At 44.2% G+C, this 12854-nt stretch overlaps 1 protein-coding gene across 3 annotated transcripts in view; it reads left to right on the top strand.

The window, feature by feature from the left end:
* PTPRQ (protein tyrosine phosphatase receptor type Q) overlaps window positions 1–12854 on the top strand; it is a 530509-nt gene that overhangs the window by 293547 nt on the left and 224108 nt on the right. For all 3 annotated transcript variants that reach the window (XM_044280555.1, XM_044280554.1, XM_044280553.1), the window contains exons 31-33: window positions 718–825; window positions 2676–2957; window positions 3207–3488. In XM_044280555.1, coding sequence (XP_044136490.1) covers window positions 718–825; window positions 2676–2957; window positions 3207–3488 — 672 coding nt within the window. The remainder of the gene's footprint in view (window positions 1–717; window positions 826–2675; window positions 2958–3206; window positions 3489–12854) is intronic.

Genomic DNA, 12854 nt, shown 5'->3' with positions numbered 1-12854 from the left:
TAAAAGGTAATTCACTCATTCTGCATTATAAATGCCTAATTTAACATGACTGGGAAAGAACCAGGGAGGAGGCTGTGCTGGAAGGTGCAAGTAAAGTTTGGTATTAACACGGCTCGGGTTATAAGGAGGTGAAGGTCTACCTAATGTAAAGAGAACCTGGTACTATGAAATGCAGTGCAATCTTCAGGAAGCATGTTATAGAGCAGAAGGAGCTGAGCAGATCCATATATAGTTTTGTGGGAAAAGGTTATATAAAACTTGTCATTTATACATTTATATCTCTGCTCTTTCTGATGTCCCATTTGGGCAGCATTCTCAGTGTAAAGGTAGCATGCACATTCAATAGCTTCGACCAACAACTATCTCTCCTGGCTGGCTCCTTTCTGGCTTCTCCATACACATACACATTAGGTTCGGTGGAACATATATCTGTATTTAACGGGAAGAGGGAGGAAAGCCACTGCTAGACACGTCTGGTGGCAGCTTATCTCCAGGGAGAACAAAAGGATGCACTGCATTTCATGGTGACAGGTTCCCTTTAACCTTTGTGTCCATATGGTAAGAGATGCAGAGAGCAAATAGGTGTCTGCCTGGAAAAATAACTACTGAACTATAACAAGCTATAGCTACGTGCAGTGAACAGCAATGTAAGCATCTACTGTATCTATTATTTTAAGAAACCTATAATGAAATGACTAATAAATTGATTGATTTTAGGGTTAAAAAAGTATATGGACTACAAGGTGCGTGTTACAGCTTCAAATTCAGCAGGCGAGAGCGCCGTCTCAGAAGAAAATAATATTTTTGTGCGAACCCTTGAGGATGGTAAGTACAACCATTACAGCTAGTAGATGAAAGTTTGTGCCTATAACTAATTCTTCCACAAGGTTTGGCTTAGACTATATTTACATCTGAGTCCAAGGTTCCATCAGGCGTAGAGATGTGTGAATCGACTCGTTACAAATCTCCCAAAAACTTACAGTTTAGCAGACAGAGAAGAAGGCATCTTCGACCAAAAAGGAGTCATTTTTGGACCATTTTTAATATTTAAAAAAAAAAACTCTGTCAGTGCAGTGTTTAAACAGGCTGTTTGTTACCACCAGCAACCATCTGTGTACCCATAGCCATATATGTCACTTTGACATTACTAATGCTGTCTTGGTGTTAAAAAACTTGAAAGGGTTTGAATACAGTCTTAGGAGACCCCAGAATGTCATACATGCCTTTTCAGGGCAACTGGGGTATGTTTAATTCAGAATAAATTTATTTCTACCCAAATCAAGTCCGATGGCTGATTTGACCAAGTTGGACCCGAAACTAGTTTTGAGAAATTCTTTAGTTGCAGATTCCATTAAAATGGTACACTATTTTGCCTGGTAAAATGGCAGATTCTCTAACAGAAACCTTATGGATTCCATTATAGTCAATGGGATATAGTAACATAGTTTAAAAAAAAATGCATTCATTCATTCATCCATCCAGTTCGGCCTGTTATCCTGCAAGTTGATGAAGAGGAAGACAAATCCCCTTGTGAGGTAGAAGCAAATTTTCCTCATTTTAGGGGAAAAAAAATCCTTCCCGACTCCAATCAGGCAATCAGAATAACTCCCTGGATGAACGACCCCTCACTAGTAGCTATAGCCTGTAATATTATTACACTGCAGAAATACATCCAGACCCCTCTTGAACTCTTTTAGTGAACTCACCATCACCACCTCCTCAGGCAGAGAGTTCCATAGTCTCACTGCTCTTACCGTAAAGAATCCTCTTCTATGTTTGTGTACAAACCTTCTTTCCTCCAGAAGCATAAAGATGTCCCCTTGTCAGAGTCCTAGGTATAAATAAATCATGGGCATGTTTCCATGGAGTAATGGATTGGAAATGATAATTTCTGCTAACTTTCATTCATTCAATCATCGCCCCACATAAAAGGCTCATTATAGTGCAGATGTCCTGATGTATTGTAGCAAAGTGGATGCCGATTAAATTCATTAAGGGTTCTCCCCTTGTCCATAAATGTGCACGACAGACTATCTCTCAGGGACAAGGTTCAAGAAGAGGCTGAAAATTAATTAAATATTGTTAGACATGTCTCGACAACTGCTAGTGTCAGGATGACCTTCATGCAATGTCCTGCATCTGAGGAGAATCTAGACGGGACCTAAGAACTTAGCAGTGTCCTTTATTGTTTTGTCTACTCTTCTTCATATGAGAAACTGTACAGGACACATCTCCAACCTTGTTGGGTGCTGATGCCAGTCCTAATCTCTATACTGAGTCTTTCACAGATCTCCAAACCAACACCCCAGCTCCACAAGTCACTGGTTCCTTTCATAGTGACAGCCGCATGCCCTCATAAGTAGCATTAACAGTCTCCATTATGTAGCATCTACAGTCTCTCCTGCAGTGACGCAGACCTCAGGTAAAAGTCAAATTATATATCAGCATCAGTCATATCATCCTCCAGTTACTATACCTTTTTATAACTTGTAGGCACAGATGCCCATGGGTAACAAACTCAGTCCCTTGTATTAACATAATAATTCAATATCTGTAAAAAAATATATATAAATCTTTAGGACTATCAATTTTGGGAGTCAGCTACTGGTATTTGATGGTATCACATGTAAAGAGATACCTTTGTCTACTTACACGTATAATCTATCTCCTTTTAGCACCCGGATCTCCACCTCAGAATCTGGTTTCAGCTGGCGTTAATGCAACTGCTATCAATTTGGAGTGGTTACCACCTGCAGAACCTAATGGCATCATTACACACTATGAAATAATCTACACAAATTCAACAGTAATACTTGCTCAGAACACATCTTCAAGAGCATTCACCATAACTGATTTAAACCCATACACTCTTTACAGGATTTCTGTCCGAGCTTACACCCAGTTTGGACATGGAAACCAATCGACCCCAATACTCTCAGTAAAAACATCTGAAACTGGTAGGTATAAATGTTTTTAAAGCATCTATAAGGTTAAGTTTCCTATGATACTCTATCTGAGGGCAGCGTAGGACAAAAAGTGAGATGCTGAGCTCGGGATATCTAGTTTCATATAATATCATATATATATATAGCCCTCTGTAGAGATTTGCTGTGTAGAAATGAATTAGATGGCACTACTGTATATAATGTGGTTGTTATTCACAATTAAATAATTTCTTTCTGTATTATATTATTTTTCAATTTCAGCTCCAAGTAGTCCTCCGTATGATTTACTGTATCGGAATTTATCGTCAACTAGAGTATTGCTCACATGGCAACCACCAGTTTTCGCTAATGGAATAATAATGTTTTATAAGATTAACTACTGGAATTCTACTAATTCTTTGACTGAAAAAAGCAACGACTCATTGATTGTCTTGTCAGACCTTAAAAAATATTCCCAATATCAAGTTGTTGTATCAGGTCATACAATACATGGAGATGGAAATCAAACCAGTGAAATCCTACACATGACCACCATGGAGGATGGTAAGTTCAAGCAACCCTATAAGATAACGGACTGTGAACAGAAGGCTGCCATTTTCCCAGAGATGGAAGCTGTGCTGTGATTGGTTGCTATGGGCAACAAGGTTTGATCAATTTGCCCCCGTATTTATTTTCCCCACTTCGCTTAGGGGAGATTTATCAAAACTGCTGGTAAGGAATACTAACTTAGTTGCCCATAACAACAAATCAGATTCCATCTTTTATTTTTCAGAGCTATTTTTGAAAATGAAAGGAATAATCTGACTGGTTGCTATGGGCAATTAACAAGATTTTTTTTTGTAACAATGTTAATAAATGGTTGATTGCGTTGTTAAAGTGGTGGAGGCCTTCCTCTGCATACATATAGCTTTTATGTCGACTGCCGATTGCAATTCAGCCATATAACTGTTGTACGTGAATTGATGATACGTGACCTAGTGTAGCGTGTGACTGCAATGTTTTAAAATATTTTTTCCCTTTTTATAGAAGGTTTCATCCTTGAATCTAAAAAAAATCACGCATAAAATTGTGATTGTAAAATCACAGGTTAAAAGTGCATGCCATTTTATGGTACAAATCCAATCAGTAGTGCATGGACATGAGGCCTTAGGCCTCTTTCACACTTGCGTTGTCCGGATCCGGCGTGTACTCCACTTGCCTATTAAAGTCCTGGTTGCCATAGTAGGAGCGGGTAGCGGGGAAGCGGTATACTTACAGTCCGCGCGGCTCCCGGGGCGCTCCAGAGTGACGTCAGAGCGCCCCATGCGTATGGATGACGTGCCATGCGATCACGTGATCCATGCGCCTGGGACGCCCTGACGTCACTCTGGAGCGCCCCAGGAGCTGCACGGACGGTAAGTATACTGCTCCCCCGCTCCCCGCTACACTTTACCATGGCTGCCGGGACTTTAGCGTCCCGGCAGCCATGGTAACCACTCTAAAAAAGTTAAACGTCGGATCCGGCAATGCGCCGAAGCGACGTTTAGCTTAAGGCCGGATCCGGATCAATCAATAAACTAAGGGGGCACTAACTATTAAAATATTGCTTTTATTAAATCATAGGAGTAAAAAACGGCCCCTACAGACAGACAACAAGTAAGACTAATACATACACAATCTGGTACATAGATGGAGACCAGTAATTGATATATGGTATGGTGTGATAGAGAGGGGGACAGGACCATTGATAGCAGGTTAGGCACAGTAGTGTCAGATGACAATGACTAGCCCTAATCAATCCCTGCTTGGCCTGATCCACCCTATAGCACAGATCCTCAGGACGGGGTCCAAAATGCCCCGCAAGGGGTGGCCCAGACAGGAACTCTTAACCTATGTAGGTAACCCTATTAGGCCCTAATGCATCAGGGAAGAGAAATCGTCCAGAGGAGCAAAGACAACCATATATATCAGAAAGCGTAACCCCACCACAGAAACTAACCACTGAAATGGTTAAAGTAGGAGGAATACTTAAGTGTCCCGACGCGTTTCTTCAAAAAGATTTGCCCCAGGATTCATCAGGGGACACGGGGCAGTAGCTAGAGTCAGTTAACAGCTGAGTCTAGGAATAATGTCAGAAACAAAAAATAGTAAGTACAGTGTAGTATCATAAATATACCTGCAGCCCACATGGAGCCACGGAGGATGGTTACTTACTTATTGTGTGGCAGCGGTCAGGCGTGTGGCTTATTTACCACCAACAGGCTGTGACCCAGGGTGGTGGTATCTTCAGTGGTGGAGTGACCGGCATCTAATGTGGCGATAAGTTAATCCTGGTCATTTAAACCCTGTACACTTGGTCTAAATAGGGGACATTGGATTGGCACTACCATGTCCCCCGAAAATATGAGGGATGGTGGGGTTATGGTCCAACTAGACTAATGAGCATGGTTTTGCTCCCCCCTGTTCCCTTCATAGTGTCACTTCTTCCATATAATAATGATTGGGTTTATTAGTCCCTCCGTTGTTATCCTTTTTCTAAAGTAAGGAGGTTAATCATACTTTGAATATATGCATACGATAGGAGTGGGTATGCATATTATCTCAAAGGTCCTATGGTGATGTAGCCTGACAGGGCACCTATTTACCTAGGATCGCCTGGTTTATTACGCTCCCATCGCGTGACCTCCGCGACGTCAAGATACTCTGTGACGTGGGCGGACTATCGCGGTCACGTGATGCGGGAGCACATCGGTGCGTTCCACCTCGGCCTGTGAGACGCAGAGAAAGTCGCAGCGCATGCGCAAACGCGACATTCCTGGTCACGTGACCGCGTGATAGGCGCGTCGACCGTGACGTCACATAGAGGCGCCGGGGGCCGGACTGGGGAACACACATGGCCCCACAGCCCTTTAAAAGGGGCGTTTATCGCCACATTAGATGCCGGTCACTCCACCACTGAAGATACCACCACCCTGGGTCTCAGCCTGTTGGTGGTAAATAAGCCACACGCCTGACCGCTGCCACACAATAAGTAAGTAACCATCCTCCGTGGCTCCATGTGGGCTGCAGGTATATTTATGATACTACACTGTACTTACTATTTTTTGTTTCTGACATTATTCCTAGACTCAGCTGTTAACTGACTCTAGCTACTGCCCCGTGTCCCCTGATGAATCCTGGGGCAAATCGTTTTGAATAAACGCGTCGGGACACTTAAGTATTCCTCCTACTTTAACCATTTCAGTGGTTAGTTTCTGTGGTGGGGTTACGCTTTCTGATATATATGGTTGTCTTTGCTCCTCCGGACGATTTCTCTTCCCTGATGCATTAGGGCCTAATAGGGTTACCTACATAGGTTAAGAGTTCCTGTCTGGGCCACCCCTTTGGGGGCATTTTGGACCCCGTCCTGAGGATCTGTGCTATAGGGTGGATCAGACCAAGCAGGGATTGATTAGGGCTAGTCATTGTCATCTGACACTACTGTGCCTAACTTGCTATCAATGGTCCTGTCCCCCTCTCTATCACACCATACCATATATCAATTACTGGTCTCCATCTATGTACCAGATTGTGTATGTATTAGTCTTACTTGTTGTCTGTCTGTAGGGGCCGTTTTTTACTCCTATGATTTAAAAAAAGCAATATTTTAATAGTTACTGCCCCCTTAGTTTATTGATTTTGTTCACTGAGCAGTAATCAGGGAGACACTCCTGTCTTCTCCTAACTGACCAGCTTCTTTTTTCGGATCCGGATCAATGCCTTTCAATGGGCATTCATTCCGGATCCGGCCTTGCGGCAAGTCTTCAGGATTTTTGGCCGGAGCAAAAAGCGCAGCATGCTGCAGTATTTTCTCCGGCCAAAAAACGTTCCATTCCGGAACTGAAGACATCCTGATTAGGGATGAGCGAACTCGAACTGTATAGTTCGGGTTCGTACCGAATTTTGGGGTGTCCGTGACACGGACCCGAACCCGGACATTTTCGTAAAAGTCCGGGTTCGGGTTCGGTGTTCGTCGCTTTCTTCGCGCTTTTGTGACGCTTTCTTGGCGCTTTTTGAAAGGCTGCAAAGCAGCCAATCAACAAGCGTCATACTACTTGCCCCAAGAGGCCATCACAGCCATGCCTACTATTGGCATGGCTGTGATTGGCCAGAGCACCATGTGACCCAGCCTCTATTTAAGCTGGAGTCACATAGCGCCGCCCGTCACTCTGCTCTGATTAGCGTAGGGAGAGGTTGCGGCTGCGACAGTAGGGCGAGATTAGGCAGATTAACTCCTCCAAAGGACTTGATTAACTGATCGATCTGCAGCTGTGGATCATTGAGCTGCTGATCCTCAATTGCTCACTGTTTTTAGGCTGCACAGACCGTTTGTCAGTCACATTTTTCTGGGGTGATCGGCGGCCATTTTGTGTCTTGTGGTGCGCCAGCACAAGCTGCGACCAAGTGCATTTAACCCTCAATGGTGTGGTTGTTTTTTGGCTAAAGCCTACATCAGGGTGAAGCTGTCACACCAAGTGCATTTAACCAGCAATAGTCTGTTCATTTTTTGGCCATATACAAAATCAGGGGCAAGCTGCGCCTGTCACCAAGTGCATTTAACCCTCAATGGTGTGGTTGTTTTTTGGCTAAAGCCTACATCAGGGTGAAGCTGTCACACCAAGTGCATTTAACCAGCAATAGTCTGTTCATTTTTTGGCCATATACTAAATCAGGGGCAAGCTGCGCCTGTCACCAAGTGCATTTAACCCTCAATGGTGTGGTTGTTTTTTGGCTAAAGCCTACATCAGGGTGAAGCTGTCACACCAAGTGCATTTAACCAGCAATAGTCTGTTTATTTTTTGGCCATATCCCAGTCTAATTCTGTCACTAAATCCATACCGGTCACCCAGCGCCTAAATACTAGGCCTCAAATTTATATCCAGCTAAATCTGTCCCTAGTGCTGTAGCTGGGCGAGTTATTTAGTGTCCGTTCAAGCACATTTCTTGTTCTGGGTTGAAATACAATTCCCAATTTAGCAATTTCATAATTTAGTGGTTTCTGCTATATCAGAGCTATTTGAAATCTATCCCTAAAAGGGTATATAATATTCAAGGTGCACATTGGGTCATTCAGAATAACTTCACACACACCCGCTACTGTGTATTTCCAAGTCTAATTCTGTCACTAAACCCATACCTGTCACGCAGCGCCTAAATACTAGGCCTCAAATTTATATCCAGCTAAATCTGTCCCTAGTGCTGTAGCTGGGCGAGTTATTTAGTGTCCGTTCAAGCACATTTCTTGTTCTGGGTTGAAATACAATTCCCAATTTAGCAATTTCATAATTTAGTGGTTTCTGCTATATCAGAGCTATTTGAAATCTATCCCTAAAAGGGTATATAATATTCAAGGTGCACATTGGGTCATTCAGAATAACTTCACACACACCCGCTACTGTGTATTTCCAAGTCTAATTCTGGCACTAAACCCATACCTGTCACCCAGCGCCTAAATACTAGGCCTCAAATTTATATCCCGCTAAATCTGTCCTTAGTGCTGTAGCTGGGCGAGTTATTTAGTGTCCGTTCAAGCACATTTCTTGTTCTGGGTTGAAATACAATTCCCAATTTAGCAATTTCATAATTTAGTGGTTTCTGCTATATCAGAGCTATTTGAAATCTATCCCTAAAAGGGTATATAATATTCAAGGTGCACATTGGGTCATTCAGAATAACTTCACACACACCCGCTACTGTGTATTTCCAAGTCTAATTCTGGCACTAAACCCATACCTGTCACCCAGCGCCTAAATACTAGGCCTCAAATTTATATCCCGCTAAATCTGTCCTTAGTGCTGTAGCTGGGCGAGTTATTTAGTGTCCGTTCAAGCACATTTCTTGTTCTGGGTTGAAATACAATTCCCAATTTAGCAATTTCATAATTTAGTGGTTTCTGCTATATCAGAGCTATTTGAAATCTATCCCTAAAAGGGTATATAATATTCAAGGTGCACATTGGGTCATTCAGAATAACTTCACACACACCCGCTACTGTGTATTTCCAAGTCTAATTCTGGCACTAAACCCATACCTGTCACCCAGCGCCTAAATACTAGGCCTCAAATTTATATCCCGCTAAATCTGTCCTTAGTGCTGTAGCTGGGCGAGTTATTTAGTGTCCGTTCAAGCACATTTCTTGTTCTGGGTTGAAATACAATTCCCAATTTAGCAATTTCATAATTTAGTGGTTTCTGCTATATCAGAGCTATTTGAAATCTATCCCTAAAAGGGTATATAATATTCAAGGTGCACATTGGGTCATTCAGAATAACTTCACACACACCCGCTACTGTGTATTTCCAAGTCTAATTCTGGCACTAAACCCATACCTGTCACCCAGCGCCTAAATACTAGGCCTCAAATTTATATCCCGCTAAATCTGTCCTTAGTGCTGTAGCTGGGCGAGTTATTTAGTGTCCGTTCAAGCACATTTCTTGTTCTGGGTTGAAATACAATTCCCAATTTAGCAATTTCATAATTTAGTGGTTTCTGCTATATCAGAGCTATTTGAAATCTATCCCTAAAAGGGTATATAATATTCAAGGTGCACATTGGGTCATTCAGAATAACTTCACACACACCCGCTACTGTGTATTTCCAAGTCTAATTCTGGCACTAAACCCATACCTGTCACCCAGCGCCTAAATACTAGGTCTCAAATTTATATCCCGCTAAATCTGTCCTTAGTGCTGTAGCTGGGCGAGTTATTTAGTGTCCGTTCAAGCACATTTCTTGTTCTGGGTTGAAATACAATTCCCAATTTAGCAATTTCATAATTTAGTGGTTTCTGCTATATCAGAGCTATTTGAAATCTATCCCTAAAAGGGTATATAATATTCAAGGTGCACATTGGGTCATTCAGAATAACTTCACACACACCCGCTACTGTGTATTTCCAAGTCTAATTCTGGCACTAAACCCATACCTGTCACCCAGCGCCTAAATACTAGGCCTCAAATTTATATCCCGCTAAATCTGTCCTTAGTGCTGTAGCTGGGCGAGTTATTTAGTGTCCGTTCAAGCACATTTCTTGTTCTGGGTTGAAATACAATTCCCAATTTAGCAATTTCATAATTTAGTGGTTTCTGCTATATCAGAGCTATTTGAAATCTATCCCTAAAAGGGTATATAATATTCAAGGTGCACATAGGGTCATTCAGAATAACTTCACACACACGCTTCTGTGCATTTCCAAGTCTAATTCTGTCACTAAATCCATACCGGTCACCCAGCGCCTAAATACTAGGCCTCAAATTTATATCCAGCTAAATCTGTCCCTAGTGCTGTAGCTGGGCGAGTTATTTAGTGTCCGTTCAAGCACATTTCTTGTTCTGGGTTGAAATACAATTCCCAATTTAGCAATTTCATAATTTAGTGGTTTCTGCTATATCAGAGCTATTTGAAATCTATCCCTAAAAGGGTATATAATATTCAAGGTGCACATAGGGTCATTCAGAATAACTTCACACACCCGCTACTGTGCATTTCCAAATCTAATTCTGTCACTAAACCCATACCTGTCACCCAGCGCCTAAATACTAGGCCTCAAATTTATATCCCGCTAAATCTCTCGTTACCGCTGTCCTGTTGTGGCTGGGAAAGTTATTTAGTGTCCGTCAAAGCACATTTTTTGTTCTGGGTTGAAATACAATTCCCAATTTAGCAATTTCATAATTTAGTCGTTTCTGCTATATCAGAGCTATTTGAAATCTATCCCTAAAAGGGTAGATCATATTGAAGGTGCACATAGGGTCATTCAGAATAACTTCACACACACGCTTCTGTGCATTTCCAAGTCTAATTCTGTCACTAAATCCATACCGGTCACCCAGCGCCTAAATACTAGGCCTCAAATTTATATCCCGCTGAATTTGAATACAATACATTGGGCCAAATAATATATTTGTTGTTGTGGTGAACCATAACAATGAGAAAAACATCTAGTAAGGGACGCGGACGTGGACATGGTCGTGGTGGTGTTAGTGGACCCTCTGGTGCTGGGAGAGGACGTGGCCGTTCTGCCACATCCACACGTCCTAGTGTACCAACTACCTCAGGTCCCAGTAGCCGCCAGAATTTACAGCGATATATGGTGGGGCCCAATGCCGTTCTAAGGATGGTAAGGCCTGAGCAGGTACAGGCATTAGTCAATTGGGTGGCCGACAGTGGATCCAGCACGTTCACATTATCTCCCACCCAGTCTTCTGCAGAAAGCGCACAGATGGCGCCTGAAAACCAACCCCATCAGTCTGTCACATCACCCCCATGCATACCAGGGAAACTGTCTCAGCCTCAAGTTATGCAGCAGTCTCTTATGCTGTTTGAAGACTCCGCTGGCAGGGTTTCCCAAGGGCATCCACCTAGCCCTTCCCCAGCGGTGAAAGACATAGAATGCACTGACGCACAACCACTTATGTTTCCTGATGATGAGGACATGGGAATACCACCTCAGCATGTCTCTGATGATGACGAAACACAGGTGCCAACTGCTGCGTCTTTCTGCAGTGTGCAGACTGAACAGGAGGTCAGGGATCAAGACTGGGTGGAAGACGATGCAGGGGACGATGAGGTCCTAGACCCCACATGGAATGAAGGTCGTGCCACTGACTTTCACAGTTCGGAGGAAGAGGCAGTGGTGAGACCGAGCCAACAGCGTAGCAAAAGAGGGAGCAGTGGGCAAAAGCAGAACACCCGCCGCCAAGAGACTCCGCCTGCTACTGACCGCCGCCATCTGGGACCGAGCACCCCAAAGGCAGCTTCAAGGAGTTCCCTGGCATGGCACTTCTTCAAACAATGTGCTGACGACAAGACCCGAGTGGTTTGCACGCTGTGCCATCAGAGCCTGAAGCGAGGCATTAACGTTCTGAACCTGAGCACAACCTGCATGACCAGGCACCTGCATGCAAAGCATGAACTGCAGTGGAGTAAACACCTTAAAACCAAGGAAGTCACTCAGGCTCCCCCTGCTACCTCTTCTGCTGCTGCCGCCTCGGCCTATTCTGCTGCTGCCGCCTCGGCCTCTTCCTCCGCCTCTGGAGGAACGTTGGCACCTGCCGCCCAGCAAACAGGGGATGTACCACCAACACCACCACCACCACCTCCGTCACCAAGCGTCTCAACCATGTCACACGCCAGCGTTCAGCTCTCCATCTCACAAACATTTGATAGAAAGCGTAAATTCCCACCTAGCCACCCTCGATCCCTGGCCCTGAATGCCAGCATTTCTAAACTACTGGCCTATGAAATGCTGTCATTTAGGCTGGTGGACACAGACAGCTTCAAACAGCTCATGTCGCTTGCTGTCCCACAGTATGTTGTTCCCAGCCGGCACTACTTCTCCAAGAGAGCCGTGCCTTCCCTGCACAACCAAGTATCCGATAAAATCAAGTGTGCACTGCGCAACGCCATCTGTGGCAAGGTCCACCTAACCACAGATACGTGGACCAGTAAGCACGGCCAGGGACGCTATATCTCCCTAACTGCACACTGGGTAAATGTAGTGGCAGCTGGGCCCCAGGCGGAGAGCTGTTTGGCGCACGTCCTTCCGCCGCCAAGGATCGCAGGGCAACATTCTTTGCCTCCTGTTGCCACCTCCTCCTTCTCGGCTTCCTCCTCCTCTTCTTCCACCTGCTCATCCAGTCAGCCACACACCTTCACCACCAACTTCAGCACAGCCCGGGGTAAACGTCAGCAGGCCATTCTGAAACTCATATGTTTGGGGGACAGGCCCCACACCGCACAGGAGTTGTGGCGGGGTATAGAACAACAGACCGACGAGTGGTTGCTGCCGGTGAGCCTCAAGCCCGGCCTGGTGGTGTGTGATAATGGGCGAAATCTCGTTGCAGCTCTGGGACTAGCCAATTTGACGCACATCCCTTGCTTGGCGCATGT

Source organism: Bufo gargarizans, chromosome 2 (assembly GCF_014858855.1).
Source record: "Bufo gargarizans isolate SCDJY-AF-19 chromosome 2, ASM1485885v1, whole genome shotgun sequence".
In the NCBI taxonomy this organism is placed as follows: Eukaryota; Metazoa; Chordata; class Amphibia; order Anura; family Bufonidae; genus Bufo; species Bufo gargarizans.
The sequence above is the reverse complement of the archived record's forward strand: the minus strand, read 5'-3'. Positions and strand labels throughout refer to the sequence as shown.